Consider the following 17,107-nt stretch of genomic DNA (forward strand, 5'->3'; position numbering starts at 1 on the left):
ACAATTCAAGACCTATAGTGATTGGTGAATGCAGTTAGGCAATTCTGAATGCCTCTGCGTTATTGATCGTTTATGTACCTATCCTCCATACCTACGACCTAATGGCCTATTTTTGCAGGTGTCATAGGATACTAAGCAGGCCTGCCCAATTTCATATAACCATTCCCGTCAATTATGAAAACGCCATGTCATCATCTCCCTGCCATGCCATGCGGTGTATGCGTCGATGCTTCATGTTTCCTACGTAAGCATTGCGGGTGAATATAAGAATTTCTACGCCTCTAAACTCCGGCTTCCATCAATGCACGAGGGCGAAATATTTTTAGTTGGCTAGGATTGTTCGGACGAGATCTATACGTTTCACATCGGATTAGTTACATACTATACACCATTTCACAATGATAAATAAACTATGTAGAGATTGTGCACTTACCAGTGTAGTTGACTTGTCCCGAGCTAGTGTCCACAGCTTTGAGAAGTTCGTCTACCTCCTCATCTGTCATCTTCTCTCCCAAATTCGTCAAGATGTATTTCAGTTGGCCGACACCAATAAAGCCTGTCATGTCCTTATCAAAGACTTGGAAGCCGCGGCAGTACTCGTCGGGCTCGCCGGGATCACGGAAGCCGCCAGGTCGGTTCAGGATTTTCGAGAAGGTCTCAAAGTCGACTAAAATCCCATTAATTCGTCAGCAAAGTATTGTTTAATTGCGTTGATACTTATAGCGCGTTTCTTTATTCCAAGGGAAAATACTGCACGAGGCTGAATGTTGACACCAGGACTCGCTAAATAAACAATAGGGGTTACTCACAGTCACCACCAACATTTCGTTCCAAATCTCTAATCTCAGCTAGTGTAGGGTTCTGGCCGCAGGCGCGGAGAAGATCACCTAGGCTGTCGAGAGAAACACGGCCGTTGCCTCGCTTGTCGAATAAAGAGAAAGCCTCCTTGTAGTTGGTAGAAGCCTGAGGGGTATCGTTAGTGGCCATTTTGACAATCTATCGCAATCCTGCGTCCTCGGAGCAAAATTTGCTAGAAATGTGCAGTTGAAAGGTGGTAGAGAAGCGGAAAAAGCGAATGCGCAGTCAAAATGGTTGATTTGCTGCTTTGTTGTTGAAGTTTTTGTTTTTCGCTTTGTTTCCGAGGGATTGGGACGATTCGGGAGGATGACAAAAGGAATACCGATGGCAACCCCCCTAAAATGCGCCATCTCTCGCCCATTACCAGTAACAAAACAGCTGATGCAATTACTGCGAAAGGATGCTGACTGGCTGTGCCCGATCGCGTAACACCCACGCTAAACCAGGATTTAGGGGGATGCGAGGGGCACCAGGTTTGGAGACCGGCGTGTGTTTACTTCCAACAACAAAGAATAAAGGAAAATCAAAGTGATAAGGTATAACTCACCATTCCGAGGTATTTGGGTACTAAAAAACTGGTGGAAATTTGACCAAGTTCGTCGAAGAAATAAAGGCAACGTTTGTGATGATATTTTCTGGAGTTGTAATGTGTAAGAAAGCAGCGGTCGAAAAATAATAAGAAAGTTGATATGGGCACTTGAAACGGTGAAATTGAGTTGCCCCCTAGCTAGCGCCGTCCATGCGTACCTGCTAGCTGTGGATCGATTGGGCTTTCCAGATTGACGGGGCAACGGTATGCCACTAGTGAATTATGCAGCATTTTACTTGGTCAATTCCAGGCGGGGCAGTAACACACCGCCGAAACATGAACTGTGAATTGTTGGCTTACATAAGAATATTGTGCTGAGATTAATAGACGGTACCCAATTATTTCCCAGAATACACTTTTTGTTCCATCCCATCCAATGCCATGATTCTTAAATGTTTACGACTAGGGCAGATTTCGTCAAAGCAATTCATCCTATCCTATCGGATTGTCTCATACATATATGATTCAGCATAGCTTGGTTGCCGCGACATCGGATAATTAACTCTCAATAGATTATTGAACAGCCTATGATAACAAGGCCAAAGTGTCTAACAATTACAGCGATAGCGGCATCAAACGAATGCTGTCACTGCAGTACTACATACAGCTTCAACGACGTCTACCCATCAAGATATAAGTACCCCAATCATTTAAAACTTCAATCTCTCGCCATCTTTCACCCATAGCCTTCCACTCAGGTACCGCATCGATCATGTGATCCCACATAATATCGAGGATATCCCCTTCTCCGCCATCGGCTCGACTCTTAACATCAGGATGAGCCTCTTTCCAGCTGCTAAAACAACTAAATGTTCTTAAATAGCCCTCTACTTCACCAAGCTTCATCGTTTTCCTTAGCCAACGGACCTCCTCGGAGCCTTCCTCGCCCGGCTCATGTTCTAACCTTTTTACATCCTCCCAATCGGCTTCCGGAAATTGCACACTGCGAAGAAGATTTCGTACAATATTACGTCCAGGTTGCTCCCAGTACGGACCCATCCCTTTCACACCCGGGACTACTTCGCCGAACCCATAAACAAATTTCTCCATAATTACGGTAGCCTGTTCGGCGCCGACTAGCACGTTATCCTTGTAACCCCAAAAGGCTACTGTGCCGCCGGGACGCACCACCCTCGCAAGAGCAGGCCAAACCTTACTGTAGTCGAACCAATGCGCAGCTTGGCCCGAAACAGCCATGTCTAAAGATCCATCGGATAAAAAGCTCAGATCCTCAGCGCTACCTTGGCGAAACGTGATAGCAGGATCAGTTGTTGTTTGCTGCGCCTGTGTGATCATCCCTGCGGACGGATCGATAGCAATGACCGATTTGAAATTCGGTCGAAGATAACGAGCAATGAGTCCATGACCGCAGCCGATATCCAACAACGTGCTTCCAGGTGTAGGTAGCTGGTGGTAATTCAAGACGGTGCGGAATAGAGGTGGTGGGTAAGTCGGCCGAAAAGCCGCGTAGGCCTTTGCTGAAAATGTTGGTCGGCTGTATTTCTGTTAGCGACTTGTCTCTGAAAAGGAAGGTTGCAACTGACGCGAAAGTCGCCATCCTGTATGTGATTCAACTAACAAGAGATAAGTTGAGTTCAGGATCTAGGGATCTACCCCAGCACGAGGTAAAATTGTTGGTATTATACACCATACACCACTAGAGCAAAACAGGGGTAATGAGCTAAGGCGAGATAAAGCACACTCAGCCTCGGTTATCTTGTTGCATCCGATGATACACAGTAGCTGAAGACGCAATCGATCAGCATTGGTGGTGCCAAGCCATAATTGTAAATGGTGTCTAGAATTCTCTTTTTCTTTCATCTATATCTCTCAACTGTTGTGACCTGATACCAAAATATTACTCAGCTAAATCCAGAGAGTCGCTCGCATTTAACACCAGCAAACCAGCATTCTTCCCTCTTATTTAATTTCTTCGACCAAACATACCACTCCAGTCAGTCAGTCAATCAATCAATCAATCAGACCATATTTCCCCATTATAAATCATAGATACATTATTCACCTGCCAATACAATATAATAATCAATAATTCAAAATGACTACCGAAGCTACTGTGAGGTCTTTCTTCAACTCCCCTCAATTCGCCGTGGTCGGCGCCAGTACGAACCCCGCCAAATTCGGTCATAAGGGTAAGGTTTTCCGTTTTTACCCCTTGTTCGGCACTCGTTTTTTAGTTCAAAGCCTATTAGGCAGTCCGTCTTGATTCTTTCTTGTCCCTGATCTCGGTTGCAAGCGGGCCAACCAACCAACGTACACGATCTAGAATACCAAGTGGTTGGATCATGCAAGTTGGATGCGACATAGTACCTGAGCATCATAACCTCATTTAATATCATGAATATTATGAAATAAATATATGAATAGATAGGTAACTAACACCAGTTGGCGTACGAATAAAGTCTTCACCTGGTACCACGCGCACTCCCTCCCAGTAACCCCCATCAACCCAGCCAGCGCCAACATCGAAACACCCTTCGGCACGCATCCCACAATCAAATCTCTCGCTGACCTCCCGGACCCAACACACACCTCACTCTCCGTCATCACGCCCGCCCCAGTAACCCTAAACGTACTCAAGGAGGCTAAGAAACTCGGTATCCCCGCTGTCTGGCTTCAACCCGGTACCTGGGACGACGCCGTGATCGCATACGCGCGCGGCAAAGCGGAAGGCGAGGAGGAAGCCGGGTACGAGGGTGCTGTGGTTGCTGGTGATGGTGGTAGTGGCCATGGCGGTTGGTGCGTGCTTGTCGATGGCGAGAGGGGCCTCAAGGCGGCGGGAAAACTGTGAGTGAGTCTGCTTCGTGTGCACTCGGCCCAACCTATCTGTCTGTCTGTCTGTCTATCTATTCATCGTTTTTTACGTATACGTGCGAGCGGCGACAGAGGCTTAAATCATTAGGAAGAAGCATGGCGTGGGACAGCTTGTGGGACAAGTGTGTGTGCTGATGTGAGGGCGGTTACATGTGATTTGAATGGGATGAGGGTTTTGTGATAGATTTCAATTTTAATTATTGATACAAGACTACCCGAACAGTGCTATGAGCTGCGAATGATAGGGGTGAGTTTACTTGCTGTGAAGTACCTATATCACCGGTAGGAAATCACCGTGGGCGCTGGGCTAGCGATCGAATACACTAGAGATTTAGGGCTGACTTGTGTTATGTCTGCCGCTAGCACCCGTGGACATCTAGGTACTGTTCTATGTTGAACGGCCAGGCGTAAGCACAGCGGGCTATGATATGGACACCGATAATCAACTGTAAATCACTGAGTATAAGTCCTCCATAGCCCCCAGCATTGCCCAGTTGAATCCCCTAAAACCGCTATCCATATGCAGCCTGCCGTCCCTAAAAAACGCCTCTCCCTTTTAATATTCATATAGCAGCTTGTTTGCTGAAATAATTCGTAAGAGTATTCGACTGTTTCGGTACCGCATCCTTCGCTTTTTTCGGACTACTACCGCTACTACTGTCAAGCTTCTTCCCAATCTCCAGAATATCCATAAGCTCTTCAAACTCCGCCTTGGGGACAATACCTCCGCTCGCCTCCTTATGTCCCCTCGCAAACGACTCACCAAGTCTCTCCCGCAAAGTCGGGTTCGGCGCCTTGTCAGCAGTTCCCTTTAGCACTTCGATAATATTCACCGGCGGATCCCTCGACCGTGCACTTCGGGGTATCCGACATGAGAAGTTGACCATGCTGGGGAGATAACCCTCATTAGCTACTAGAATTACTTCTAACTTCGGCGATTGCAGATGTCCAGCCCAGCGTGTCGCTATGACTGGGTGAATCTGCGCAGCGGAGTTGATGCGGAATACAGCGATCTTAGCATCGCCTGAAAATTTAGGGGCTGTGTGCGTACAGCGCTCTACTTCAGCGTTTACTTCAGCCCTAGCAGCCAGAAGGCTCTCGCTTTTCAGTAACTCCGAGGGAGAGCCAGCAGCAGTTAGCGCATCCCAAGCCGCCGTAACATCGTATGTTGCTGTTCGGCGAGGGGCATTTATAAGCGATACGGCTTCGTTTATCGCTTTCTTTGTATACGTCTTGAAAGTTGCTTTCATATCTGGAAACGGCGGCTCCCATTTCAGCGTATTTCCTAAATCTCCGTGGGTTCCCATTGCGCATAACCAATCGCAGGTGTCGTGGACTTTATCGTGTAGTTCATTACATATGTGGTAAGTAAGCAGTGAACTTGTGGCTACTGGCGGTGAGTGGCATGCTGAGACATGTCCTGAATTTTCAGGGAAATCGTCGTCTAGCGCCCAATGGTGGTCGATTACCAGCGCCTTATGAGAGCCATTAATGACCGGAGGTGATTTTCGAGAGCCCTGATCAAGGACAAATATGTACTCCGACTTATGCGTAGCCATAGCAGTACGCTCGCTCTCATCATGGATATTGTGCCCCTTCTGCAGTAGATGCGCCACTATTAGATTCGGCTCCAGGCCTAATAGCACCAGTGTCTTCTGTAATATAGCACCCGAAGTCAACCCATCAGCGTCCTTATCTGGTACAATCAATGTCTTCTTTTTCGCCGAAGCGCTGTATTATGACAATTAGTTCGGGTTAACACAAATACGCATTACAGGACGTGCCACTCTAAAATGAAACTCCGAGCCCGTTCAATCTGCGCTCTGGGAGCTGGCCATATAATTTTGCCTGATTCATCTCGTACAGGAGGTGTTAAGTGGTATTCAGGTACCTCAGCGCGAGGTTTCTTAGCCCTCGAGGTGGCTTTAGTGGACGACGATGCGCTACGTTTCATCTCAAGATAATAGGTCGGTATCGTTTTGGTTTCTGCTGACCGTTGCGCTTTAAATGAAGCGAATCGTCTGTTTATCTGTTTGGTAGCATTAAGGCTTTCTCTTTGAGCAAGATGTTTGAGTACTCTTGATGAACCAATATTATGTATGCCAGCTCTCATAAGATTCATGGTAGACTCTTACGGGACGGCTGACGGGATGATGCATTCAAACAAGAGCTTTCACCCGCGAGAACTTTAGGGTCTTAGGTCACTAATGACGTCAACGACAGCGCATTCCACCCCTGAATCTCCGGCCCGGGTGTCTGGTTAGCTGCCTATTGTCTTACCCCCTATTTGATTCCAGCAGTACCGGCGCCTACGTTTATAAGTATTTCCATCACTACCTTCCCACTATTTTCTTTTATAACAGGTTACTGTTCACATTTACCTATATTCACGTCGACGACGCCCTAGTGCCGTTGGAAGCTACCTAGGTACGATATAGATGGTACAGTATGACTTATCATATTTCACCTTCGCATTCCAGTCATTACAACAGTCAAAGTTATATCATATTCACCACCTCAGACAATCCCAACTATGACACAACAATCCGCAAAACACGTTGTCTGTTTAGAAGATCCGGCATCATTCTTAGTAAACCCTAGATAAACCAACGTTATTAAAGCAACTTCATGACTCTTATACAAACTACTAGTCGCGAGTTTCCACCAAAACGAGTCCCTCCCCTAAACCACATATCAATGCATCATTTGATAAATGTGAAAAGTTTAGAACTGTTATTTTGGACCAAATCCTCACCTAGGTACCTACATAATGTACCAGCTGTGTAACGACAAGTCCTTAATCGGATTCACATGGAATCACACTCACTGTCTATTCACAGCAAATTATTACAGGATTTCTTGCTTATTCTCATTCCGAGGGCATACGTATTAACTGAATCTAATGAGATTGCATAACTATGAGACCTTTCCTACTTTTATTCTTCGTATGCCTCTACAGCAACAACTTAACAAGCTACTCAATATCTCTTCATCATAAGTCTCTTTCTGGTCAGCGGTTTTCATCAACATATCTCATAGGTGTTACCCACACATTAGGGTGATACCTGAATCACCATATAGTAACTCCTGTTTAATCATCCGAATCGGAAAGTAACCACCGAAAAGTAACCACCGAAAGAGTCGTACATGAACCTCGTCACCCATGACAAACAACATGACACGGATCGCATTCAGGCGACGAAGCCTAAGAAAGATGGTCTTGAGAAAAACACACTTCCAAGCCCAGAGACAATTTAACCCAACCTACTTTCTCCCCACCTTTCGCCATCAAACCTATCCCGGAGGACCAACCCAGCGAGCCAACTCAAACCCCATAATCCCCACCGATACGATATCATCAACGGATATCTTTACCGGAATACCTACACACAGTCGGGGCGATATGTGCACCTTAGTAGACCACTTCTGCCGTACCTGCGGTATCTTCGTCTGGGGCCCGGAATACGTTGTGGCCTGTACGAACTGGCAAAGATGTTTGAGTATGCCTAGGCAGAGAAAAGATGTGTACTGCGACAAGCACGGTAAGATCAAGGTCAAGGTCCCAGATCCCAAGCCACCACCTTCGGGTGGAGGGGGGAAGGGAAAGGAGAAGGAGAAGGCCTAAGTTTTATGTTCAGTCCTAGAGGGGTCACTCTCGAACTACGGTGTTGATGGGGTAGCGGCGACGTGCACCTTCTTCAGGTACGAATAGCTTCGATATTGTGGAAGGATATGATGAACAGATGCGCCTTGTTATCATTAGAATACGGGCAATGGAATTAGTTAATTGATGACAAACTTTTTGGGAGCATATTTTGGTTCAATGCCCGGGTGATGTTCAGCTTCTCACGACCCAAAAAAAGGGTCAAAAGTATCTCAATCAATAACCCTTAGCTAATCATCATAATATCTTCTCTACAAGAGAATCCAGCTAATTATCTTATAAACGTGCATCATTAGGACATTTCAGTGCCAATTGGTCTAGACCTCTCTTTTCTAGAAGCCATACCAACACGGTATACTTGCCGGAACTGAACTTAGGCTAAATGGGCCACGATCACGTCTTCAAGTTAACATACTATATTCCTCTTACTCGACAAGGTAATACGGAGGCCACACGCGCACCGGACAAGATCCGTCCACCGGGGGACATTAGCGCATCGCTGGTAAAAATAGAGTAAAGAGAGTAGAGGGACACATGCTCGGAATAAATACCATCGACGCCCAGCACTTTGGAAATGTAACTTAATACCCTTGCCCCACCGAGCTCTTTTTCATATTTCATTCGCCTCAGTCCTTTGATCTACACCCCAGAAGTAACTACATCCCATACGTCTCGATCTCGAAATACACCTATCCAAGATGTTAGTCCAACCCATCGCAATCGCCATCCTCGCGACCCTCGCCTCCGCCAACCCCATCACCCCCCGCCAGTCCTCCGGCCCGGGCACAACACTCCAATCAGGATGGTACTGGATCCGCGCCGTCGCCTCGCCCAACTTCCACAAATACCTCCAAACCAAACCAGCGAACGCAGCCGGAACAGCCATCCTCGAGAGCTACAAGACAGCAGGCCAGTACAACGTGAAAGAAGGACAATTAGTCGCGAACACAGGCGACGGCGGTGCACCCCTATACCTACACGTTGAAAAACCAGCCGACCTGGCTAACCCCCCGCGCACGCTCGGAACTTCGTTCAACACGACGAAGAATGATTTCGGCACGTTTGAGTTTCAGGGCGATGCGTTGACGTGGAGTGTTCCCGATGTCAAGAGACAGAATCTGGCTGCTTGGTTGGTGTGTAAGGACCAGGCGTTGTTTATTAATACGGGTGCGTATGGATACCAGACGCCGAGTGGATGTGCGGATCAGACTGTAGGTTTATCCCTTCTCCCCTCTCCCGTTTAAATTGGTGTGTGGAGTATAGGGAGTTTGAGTGACTTGCTGACTGAAACGTAGATTCACTACTACAATGATGCGCACGCGAATGAGTAGCGGAAGCTGTATATTAGTTCGAGACTCATACTTGTACATAGCCGCCGGGTTTTACGTTGTGCGAATCTAAAGATTGGACACCTCGAAAAGATTTCGCTTAGTTGACTGGACTTTATAATTCTCCGATACCAAAGTCAGTATACCAAGCTATAGTGTTCAAGCCTCATAGAAGGGAGTCGGGCTCCTCAGCTATCCGATCCTTACTACAGCTCCAGGAGGGCCATGTGGCTCGGGCGGTCCCGTTGGCCCAGGAGGCCTGGTAGAACCGGTAAATGCAGTCGGGCCTGATCTCCTAAAAGGCCCAGGGTGCGCCATCGGGGGTAGGTGTCCAAACCGACCCGGTAATCGAGGTGATGAATCTGGTGGTGAGTCTGATGGATCGGACGAACTTGAATCAGAATCGTGCCTGAAGAAATAAACGTAAAAGACGTGAGCAACAAGGCCAGTTGCAGTGATAACTGGAATAGTTTGACCTGCAGTTGATGCATCATTAACGTCGTTTATGTTGTTCCATTGAATCGTAAGTTCCGTAGCGATCACAACCACGCTAGCTACTATAAGATTGAGCACAATTTGTAGGACCTGTAGGCGGAATACGTGCTCCTTGCTGTGCCTTAGATCAATATGTTGCGTAAACACTCATGTTATTCATCCAATTACCCATCCAAAGGAACACTGGTGCTTGAGTAGATCAAGATAGAAGACACAGACCTTGCTTCTTGCGTATATGCTCTACTGATTCGATCTTGGAGCCAATGCGGTCGTCGTACTATACCAACATCCAAACAGAAATACCCGAAGCAGCATATGAGCAGTATGATATTGAAAATGACGTTCACTGCAATGAATGAAGGGCTGTATAGGGAGACCACACCAAAGAAAAAGCCATATTGCGGGCAGTTCGTGGCAGCTGGGATTCTGTGTATCCCAGTAGCCCAAAACCATAGCTGGAAAATGGTTTCCGCAATCAACAGGCCGAAATTCAAGACGCTATAAATGCGGCTAGGCTCAACTCGAGGCCAAACGGAAGGGTCCAAACGCGAGTTACATCCAATGACTAGGCGCCAAAGGAAAAGAGGCACCAGCCAGTAGAAGGCCCCATAGGTTAACAAGAGGATTATATATATTTCAGCTGGCTGAAGAGTCTTCATTGATACTTGGATAGCAAGGGCAAGAAAGGTTGCAGATATGAAGAGGGCGTTGGCTAGTCTCATTCCATTCACCTCTTCTTTGGCAAGCCATGTTGCGATAATAGGTACCATACCACTGGAGATAAAATCCAATTCGAATACCAACCCCATACATATCCGAGTTGCCGTTTATTTGACAGGACATTTTGACGTGAGAGTCGTTCGACTCCTGTATTGCTGCAAGTACGGTAAAAATTATGGACAAACATGAGAATCCACTCTACTTTCATTTTTCTCTTACGAGGCGATAGTATTAATACCTCGTTTTATAGCGTTGCATTGCATTATTATGCTTCGTCGATATCGTAGAGTTCCGAGCTGAATGCATTAGTGCTGAAGCATTGCATATGGCATGAAGGTAAGGCTACCTAGGTATGCGAGCCCAACTTCCTTTACCCAAGCAAAAATTTGAAGCGAAAGGTATCCCCGCTATGGCGGTATAGCTAGGCCTAATATCTAGGTAAATAAGCCCCTTTGTGTAAAAAATACATTGTGTGAGGATTTCTTTTGTCACATCTTAACTAGGTATCTAGTCATTGTTCTTGTACAACCGGTGACAGTGCTATTGACTTACAACATCCCTTTGACAACAAGATAACAATTTATTACACCAAAGGAAGCTACAGTAGTATTGGATATCCTAGTTAGTCCCGCGACGCACAGGAGAAAGAGTCGGTAAAGAGAAACCCGTGAATAACATACCTAGGTGGATTTCTCTTCATCTCAAGACTATAGCCCCTTCCAACTTTGGTGACTTTGGAAATGAAAGATTTTTCGTGATATGACCAAGTAACTTCATTGATCTCTATCCGAACCACATGCTGCCTTGTTCCAGACAAACCCATTGTCACCGTCTGAGGTATTCTGTCCATTTAAACACCCAGTTAAGTCCTCACCTCTCTTCGAGCCAGATGCTCTAGGTTGAAACATTAACAGCAGGGTCTCTCGATTTCCAAGCCAACCTAAGCTGGCGAATTTCCAACTTCCACTCTCGACATATCTTCCTGGGAAAGATAGTGCGAACGAGAGACGGAAAAAAAAAGCCCACAATGGCGCGACCGCCGGTGGTAGAGCTATGGCATCAAATCAAGACAGCCATCAAATGGAGTAACCGGATCATCCTCATCGCCGTATACAGTGCTCTCATAATCGCACTCATCATAGTATTCCGGGTATGGGTCGGCAGGTTCCTCGGGTTTTTACGGGGGGTCATGAGAGATCTGCGCGATATCATCGTCGCCGTACTCCAAGAACTACCGGGTTTATGGAACCCCATAGAACAGATAGCCGTCGGCATGGCCGAGGGTTTACCCAGAGCCATCGGCCTGGCCATCGGTGGCATGGTGTTCATTATGAATCTGTTAGTCTTCTTAGTGGCGCTGTATTTTATCACTGGTAGGACAATCAAGGATCTGATGGATCCGCCAGTACCGATACCCTGGGAGGAAGAACGTCGTATAGGCCAGATCTTTCACTGTTCACAGCTGGAGAGTAGGATACGGTATCGATACAAAATCGACGGTAGCGTCATTAGAATACCGGATTGGATATACGGATGAGTCGTTCTGGAGTGTACGGTGTAGTATTTGAGTATGTATCATCGGATAGGATAGATAAAATAGGGTATATGAAGGAAAAGAAAGTAAATTTAAATGCCCCCCATATGAACGCCATGCTGTCGAAGAGCTGGTACTCGAATTCGACGTTATGCTGATTTTCGTGCTTTCCGAATCATGAAAATGCCATGCTGTACCCCATGTGTTATTAGCTTCGTGTTTAGAAACCCATCTCTTCGTCACTTTCATCGTCGCCGCCGCCGTTAGCCCTCTCCTCTTCTTCTTCCCTCCTGCTCACTTCTGCGCTTGCGCCTAGCTTCCTCACACCCTCGATAACACCCAATACGAACCCCCTACTCTCAGCCAACTCCATGGCCCCGACACCTCGCAAGTTGAGTACTCCACTGCCGCCTTCGAGGTGCACCGTACTTCCCCTCATCTTGGCAGCGCGTACTTCTTGTAGATCTCGCAGTAACGCCCGGACTTCAGCAGCATTCGGTATATCGTCCGCGGCATGGGCTAGTAGTGTCTCGGACAGCTCTAGCCAGTGGTAGGGAAGATAACCCGCGGGTGCTTCGTTGGTACACGAGGGAAGAAAAGGCGGCGAAAGAACCATATCCCCTGGTTTTACATCCGAAGATGCTTGCGCAAACGGTCTGGCACCTCCTCTCCCATCGGATCTTGTAGGCGGCGGCGGGGGTGGGGAGAAGGCTTCGGGGTCGATATTCGTTTCGTGGTTTATGATTTCCTTAAGCGAGTCTGGATGTAACCAAGGTGGGGGAACGATATTCGCGCGACGTTGTTTCTTTAGTAATAATGCTAGCCATAGCGGGAGTTGAGCGCGATGTGGTGGTCGTAGTGCTGGGGTATTTCCCTGTTATGTTGCTGTGTTAGCTTTCGAGGATCGCGAGATTAGGGGACTCGATAATGACGATGGCGGGGTGGTGGGGTTTGGGCCTTTACACTAAGAAGAGGAATTGATTCGAGCCTCTGGCGTGGAACTACGGTGACTAGTTCCATTTCGCATAAAAAAGCCACTTCAGCCGGTACAAGGCCGGGAGGCAATGGGAGGGCCATCAGGAGGTGTTTTGTCGAAGGGTTGGTGAGAGTTGTACCTAAAAATTGAAAAGTTAGAAAAGAAAACGCGACGCTGCGACTGCGATTGACAGCGGTAAAGTTGACGCGCCCTCTAATTGGAATTAAAAGGAAGCTCTCTGATTGGTTATAGCCCCACTAGTTAGGGGGTGGGCTCTATTAAGCTAGGTCCCTTAGATACATCCCGCGGCACCCAGGTAGATCATATTAATTTACATGAAATTATTATTCGCACATTCTGACATAATTCACCATTATATTTGGTAGTCTATTCTATTGGAGCTAAATAAGGTATCTTAGGTATAAGGATGAGCAACCAGCACCCTTCCGACTGACTTCATATCATATTTACGCGAAAATGCGAATGGGAGCTGGCGGGTTGTTGAAGCGAAGGTTGACGTTCAAAGCCGAAATCTGCTTAATCTCATCCTCGCTCAGATCAAACGTGCTGGACTCGAGGTTTTGCTTTAGACGCTCCACGCTGTTTGACTTAGGAATGACGATGATACCGCGCTGTGTGCACCATCGAAGTAGGACTTGACCAGGCGACTTTCCATGCTTGGTGGCGACGCTCTTCACAGCATCAGTCTCGAATAGCGGCTTAATTGTCTTGGCTACAGCATGGTCCATCTCGAGGAAACTCTGCGGGCCAAATGTCGAGTAACCGGTGACAGTGATGTTGTTCTCCCGCGCCAAGGCGATTAAGTCAGGTTGAGTCAAGTAGGGGTGGTGCTCGATCTGCAACACGCTGGGGTGAATCTTTGCATATGACAATACGTCATATATCAGTTGAGCTTGGAAGTTTGATACACCGATGCTCTTGACGAAGCCATTAGGGTTCTCTTTTGTTTGTACCAACTCCTCTATCGCCTTCCATGTCTCTTGGATAGGCACCTGCTTGAAAGGAGTGACCTTGGTTTGTTCCTTATCACTCCAGAAAGCTGGGTATCTGAGTTGCTCGTATGGGATGAATTCTTGTGAGACGGGGAAGTGAATTAGGAACAAGTCTAGGTATCCTAATCCCCAGGCCTCATTCTCTAACTTGGCCATCTCATGTGCGCGGTCGCGGGCGTGGTAGTTGTTCCATAGTTTGGAGGTGATAAACACATCCTCACGTTTTACGATACCCTCCTCAATGGCGCGTCGTACACCTTGCCCCGCTTCGGCGCTATTGCCATAATCCCAGGCTCCATCGATGTGTCTGTACCCCAACTTGATAGCGTTATAGACTATTAACAAGGGAATTAGACAGTCAATTCTTTACCTTTAAGCATGACAGAAGTATGGGGATTATTAGATGAGCATACCTTGGTCGGCGCAAGTTTCTTGAGGCACTTTCCAGATACCAAAGCCAACAATGGGCATTTCCTACTATCATTAGCTCAAGCCACTAAAACGTCATAAGTAATCACTAACATAGCCAGAGGCCAACTTGACGGTAGGTGTCTTGACTGCCATATTTATTACAAGTTTACGGATTCGGGTTATTCAAATAGTCTCAGAATTTTGAGTAGAATGTTGAATAGAGATCGAAAAATAGTGAGCTTGAAGAAGGATGAGGGGTGTTCAAATATTTGTTGACATATTCTACTTTCCACTTTAATGCCTCCCTCCCCCACTGACTAGAGCTACCTACCTAAACTGCTAAGATATCCCTCGCTATACACTTCATAATGAGGGGTCGAAGGACAAGGAAGGTCAATCTGATTCCATCCATGACGTTTGCTTTGTGTACAAGCTTACAAGATTGCAAGCCCACCAAGCCTCAGTGGGGCTATGCGCACCAGTTAACGATTTAGGATACCCTCGCCCGCCCCGGGTCTCCTCCGGGCCTTTCGTGGGGCATCCGGTCGCGGTGAATAATTGCGAAAGCACCCCTTGTATTCGTCACAAGCCCCGTGCTTCAAACATCCTGATGCGCTATAAGCGAGCCAATGAAAAATTATCGGGTGCCGGAGGATTTGGCGGTTAGGTGAAGGGGGCGAAGCCTGATCCGATTATAATCTCACTATTACTTACAATAACTGGTGGAAATAAATCAGCATCATGTTTACTAATGGCCGTCGGCGTGTGAGTAACTTGCCGAGTTGCATGACGAAAACCGGGACTAAGAAGCAAATTTGAAGAGGACAAAGAGGTACTCATTAATTCCGCGATACGACTATGAAAATAATAGAATAAATGTGCATTTCGTACCGAGGTAATCACCTACCTCTTCAAGGAGTATCCTAAAACCAAATCGGGTTGCCTCCTTTCATGTTATTGGTCAATGTCAATTGTCTATGCCACTTTCCTACAGAACCAACACCGCTAACTAAGTCGTCTGCATACACCTAACGCATAGCCTAACTCAATTAAATAAGGGTTACCTAGGTACCCTTTCTTTCTATTCAGCACGCAGTGTATTGCCCATTTGAAATTGAATTGGGGAGCCGGCATTGTAACTAAAGGTGAAACCTGGATCTCTCATAGACATTCAGTCACTTCCACCAACCTTGAGGCTTTCTAGTACCTAGTATCCTACAAAATAGAGTAGATGCTCTGGCGACCCCTTTTCTAATCGACTGTATCTAGGTACTGATTTATAACCAATTTTCTCGTCTTGAAGAATATCTCACCCCCCACGGGGTATTGGCGTGACCATGGATTATACTCATCGGATTGAATTAAACGCAAGCGAAAGAAGTCATGTAGGTGTTTCCAGTTGGGAATGTTTGTTTAGCTTCATTCAAGTCCAGTACACGCGAGTGAGGTTGAATGAACTTCTGTAAGTACAATATCTAAAGGAGTAAACGTGGTTTAGAGATTTTCAGTTTTTCCCGAATGTGTTCTTGTTGGAAAAGATACCTTTAGAACGACGTTCGTCTCATGTCGGGCTGTCCATATTAATCAGAATAATAGTCAGAACATTGTGATATCGGTAACGATCATGGGATCTCGTCATGACTTAGGTCGTGTTGTCTGCGGCCTTTCCGAGATGGTATTTTATCATTTAAGCATGCTTTGCGTTTCCAATTCGGTTGAGTTCTCTTCGACGATACATCACGAACAGAGACCGAGACCTACCTAGGCAGACAATCCACCATACGCGCAATATCATTACGAGTCCAACATGTTTCATCCTCTAGTACTGTCCCGAACGCCGCCTTTGCGCTAAATCGACATATGGTCCGTAACCGAGCGCAACGATCGCAACGGGGACGAACCGGCACCCCCGGTAGACGACGAGTCCATATCAGTAATAAGACTACCCGGCAATAGGGGCTGTCTAGGTTATACCCCGACGGCTCGGTACCAGGAACGAATCGTAAGAGCCGCTTTACAGGAGCATGTACACTATACCAGAACATATGGCGCCCCACGTTCGGATGGTGTATGGCTGATCTTCGTCGACGGCATGCGTTGGTTCCCCCGGATACCGGGTACAACGAAATACTTCAAAATCGGCGTTAGCAGTAACGAATACGTGGTCCATTTCATCAACGGCGTGGAAAGAGATATCAACGAAAGGCATGTGTATGCAGGCGGCCACAAGGTATACGAAAGACCTGTCTTCTCCTACGTATCGCAGAAGCGCACTCCTAAAAATAGGTTACATCACTTTCCCAACTATGCTCAAGAGATTAAAGTGTACGTTAAAGATGACCGAAACGAGCAAATGGTTATCCACAATGGGAGAATGATGATGTGGTTGATGGGAAGGCGAGAGAATGTACCTCTGAAGTCCTTGGAGCTGCTAAGGAAACACTCTCATGTGGTTCTAGGTATGGCACGTCTGGAATACTTTCCAGCTTCTCACCCGGATGGGTTTACGGGGATACCGAAAGATACCAGGGCAAAGCTTATGCACATAGCAGGGCAATGGCCGTATCGAAGTATCTACGAGAGATAGTCCCTCTGAGCTGTCTCTCGCTTCCTTTTGTTGCTGATTCGGTGTCGTTTCCATTGATACGTGCTGACAATCGTCTCTTAGGAGTCTGACTATAACACTC

The 17,107-nt window shown here is 46.8% G+C and overlaps 9 protein-coding genes across 9 annotated transcripts; 3 read left to right on the plus strand and 6 right to left on the minus strand.

Annotated features, from left to right (window-relative positions):
- Positions 1–18: 18 nt before the first annotated feature.
- F4822DRAFT_410702 (myosin regulatory light chain cdc4) lies at positions 19–1,158 on the minus strand. The gene is made up of 3 exons (XM_051458792.1): positions 810–1,158; positions 434–667; positions 19–351 (listed from the first exon to the last, which is right to left on the minus strand). Exons 1-3 carry the CDS (start codon positions 985–987, stop codon positions 323–325), a joined length of 441 nt encoding a protein of 146 aa, XP_051312400.1. The 5' UTR covers positions 988–1,158; the 3' UTR covers positions 19–322.
- Positions 1,159–1,859: 701 nt separating this feature from the next.
- On the minus strand, positions 1,860–3,269 carry F4822DRAFT_322134 (S-adenosyl-L-methionine-dependent methyltransferase). Its single transcript, XM_051455481.1, has 2 exons — positions 2,992–3,269; positions 1,860–2,942 (listed from the first exon to the last, which is right to left on the minus strand). The coding sequence occupies exons 1-2, from the start codon at positions 3,003–3,005 to the stop codon at positions 2,057–2,059; spliced, it is 900 nt and encodes a 299-aa protein (XP_051312401.1). The 5' UTR covers positions 3,006–3,269; the 3' UTR covers positions 1,860–2,056.
- Positions 3,270–3,386: 117 nt separating this feature from the next.
- On the plus strand, positions 3,387–4,607 carry F4822DRAFT_322154 (NAD(P)-binding protein). The gene is made up of 3 exons (XM_051455482.1): positions 3,387–3,597; positions 3,868–4,256; positions 4,372–4,607. The coding sequence occupies exons 1-2, from the start codon at positions 3,504–3,506 to the stop codon at positions 4,254–4,256; spliced, it is 483 nt and encodes a 160-aa protein (XP_051312402.1). The 5' UTR covers positions 3,387–3,503; the 3' UTR covers positions 4,372–4,607.
- A 235-nt stretch (positions 4,608–4,842) lies between these two features.
- F4822DRAFT_431499 (DHH phosphoesterase) lies at positions 4,843–6,401 on the minus strand (the record flags this gene model as incomplete). Its single annotated transcript, XM_051461486.1, has 2 exons — positions 4,843–6,010; positions 6,055–6,401. 2 exons carry the CDS (start codon positions 6,399–6,401, stop codon positions 4,843–4,845), a joined length of 1,515 nt encoding a protein of 504 aa, XP_051312403.1.
- A 1,790-nt stretch (positions 6,402–8,191) lies between these two features.
- Positions 8,192–9,376, plus strand: F4822DRAFT_322231 (uncharacterized protein). Its single transcript, XM_051455483.1, has 2 exons — positions 8,192–9,154; positions 9,239–9,376. The coding sequence occupies exons 1-2, from the start codon at positions 8,642–8,644 to the stop codon at positions 9,272–9,274; spliced, it is 549 nt and encodes a 182-aa protein (XP_051312404.1). The 5' UTR covers positions 8,192–8,641; the 3' UTR covers positions 9,275–9,376.
- On the minus strand, positions 9,102–11,028 carry F4822DRAFT_322247 (uncharacterized protein). Its single transcript, XM_051455485.1, has 3 exons — positions 10,833–11,028; positions 9,986–10,782; positions 9,102–9,881 (listed from the first exon to the last, which is right to left on the minus strand). The coding sequence occupies exons 2-3, from the start codon at positions 10,573–10,575 to the stop codon at positions 9,464–9,466; spliced, it is 1,008 nt and encodes a 335-aa protein (XP_051312405.1). The 5' UTR covers positions 10,576–10,782; positions 10,833–11,028; the 3' UTR covers positions 9,102–9,463.
- F4822DRAFT_322265 (uncharacterized protein) lies at positions 10,793–12,132 on the plus strand. Its single transcript, XM_051455486.1, has one exon. It carries the CDS (start codon positions 11,514–11,516, stop codon positions 12,021–12,023), a length of 510 nt encoding a protein of 169 aa, XP_051312406.1. The 5' UTR covers positions 10,793–11,513; the 3' UTR covers positions 12,024–12,132.
- Positions 12,132–13,246, minus strand: F4822DRAFT_322245 (GINS complex, PSF2 component). Its single transcript, XM_051455484.1, has 2 exons — positions 12,984–13,246; positions 12,132–12,894 (listed from the first exon to the last, which is right to left on the minus strand). Exons 1-2 carry the CDS (start codon positions 13,095–13,097, stop codon positions 12,241–12,243), a joined length of 768 nt encoding a protein of 255 aa, XP_051312407.1. The 5' UTR covers positions 13,098–13,246; the 3' UTR covers positions 12,132–12,240.
- Positions 13,247–13,266: 20 nt separating this feature from the next.
- Positions 13,267–14,926, minus strand: F4822DRAFT_410727 (Aldo/keto reductase). The gene is made up of 3 exons (XM_051458793.1): positions 14,532–14,926; positions 14,423–14,483; positions 13,267–14,344 (listed from the first exon to the last, which is right to left on the minus strand). Exons 1-3 carry the CDS (start codon positions 14,571–14,573, stop codon positions 13,464–13,466), a joined length of 984 nt encoding a protein of 327 aa, XP_051312408.1. The 5' UTR covers positions 14,574–14,926; the 3' UTR covers positions 13,267–13,463.
- Positions 14,927–17,107: the final 2,181 nt, after the last annotated feature.

The sequence above is a fragment of the Hypoxylon trugodes genome, assembly GCF_022578975.1.
Source record: "Hypoxylon trugodes strain CBS 135444 unplaced genomic scaffold F4822scaffold_7, whole genome shotgun sequence".
NCBI classification, from domain to species: Eukaryota; Fungi; Ascomycota; class Sordariomycetes; order Xylariales; family Hypoxylaceae; genus Hypoxylon; species Hypoxylon trugodes.

Excerpts from the sequence above, each read along its gene's own strand:
- F4822DRAFT_410702 (XM_051458792.1), bottom strand. The coding sequence starts at position 987 with ATGGCCACTAACGATACCCCTCAGGCTTCTACCAACTACAAGGAGGCT. Across the intron at positions 668-809 it reads ACGAAATGTTGGTGGTGACT|TCGACTTTGAGACCTTCTCG; the intron begins GTGAGTAACCCC and ends ATGGGATTTTAG. Across the intron at positions 352-433 it reads GGGACAAGTCAACTACACTG|ATCTCGTCCGAACAATCCTA; the intron begins GTAAGTGCACAA and ends TGAAACGTATAG.
- F4822DRAFT_322245 (XM_051455484.1), bottom strand. The coding sequence starts at position 13,097 with ATGGCCCTCCCATTGCCTCCCGGCCTTGTACCGGCTGAAGTGGCTTTT. Across the intron at positions 12,895-12,983 it reads AATCAATTCCTCTTCTTAGT|GGAAATACCCCAGCACTACG; the intron begins GTAAAGGCCCAA and ends GCAACATAACAG.
- F4822DRAFT_322231 (XM_051455483.1), top strand. The coding sequence starts at position 8,642 with ATGTTAGTCCAACCCATCGCAATCGCCATCCTCGCGACCCTCGCCTCC. Across the intron at positions 9,155-9,238 it reads GTGGATGTGCGGATCAGACT|ATTCACTACTACAATGATGC; the intron begins GTAGGTTTATCC and ends ACTGAAACGTAG.
- F4822DRAFT_410727 (XM_051458793.1), bottom strand. The coding sequence starts at position 14,573 with ATGGCAGTCAAGACACCTACCGTCAAGTTGGCCTCTGGCTAT. Across the intron at positions 14,484-14,531 it reads TCAAGTTGGCCTCTGGCTAT|GAAATGCCCATTGTTGGCTT; the intron begins GTTAGTGATTAC and ends TAATGATAGTAG. Across the intron at positions 14,345-14,422 it reads AGAAACTTGCGCCGACCAAG|TCTATAACGCTATCAAGTTG; the intron begins GTATGCTCATCT and ends CCTTGTTAATAG.
- F4822DRAFT_322247 (XM_051455485.1), bottom strand. The coding sequence starts at position 10,575 with ATGGGGTTGGTATTCGAATTGGATTTTATCTCCAGTGGTATGGTACCT. Across the intron at positions 9,882-9,985 it reads GCATATACGCAAGAAGCAAG|CAAGGAGCACGTATTCCGCC; the intron begins GTCTGTGTCTTC and ends TCTAAGGCACAG.
- F4822DRAFT_322154 (XM_051455482.1), top strand. The coding sequence starts at position 3,504 with ATGACTACCGAAGCTACTGTGAGGTCTTTCTTCAACTCCCCTCAATTC. Across the intron at positions 3,598-3,867 it reads CGCCAAATTCGGTCATAAGG|TCTTCACCTGGTACCACGCG; the intron begins GTAAGGTTTTCC and ends GTACGAATAAAG.
- F4822DRAFT_322265 (XM_051455486.1), top strand. The coding sequence starts at position 11,514 with ATGGCGCGACCGCCGGTGGTAGAGCTATGGCATCAAATCAAGACAGCC.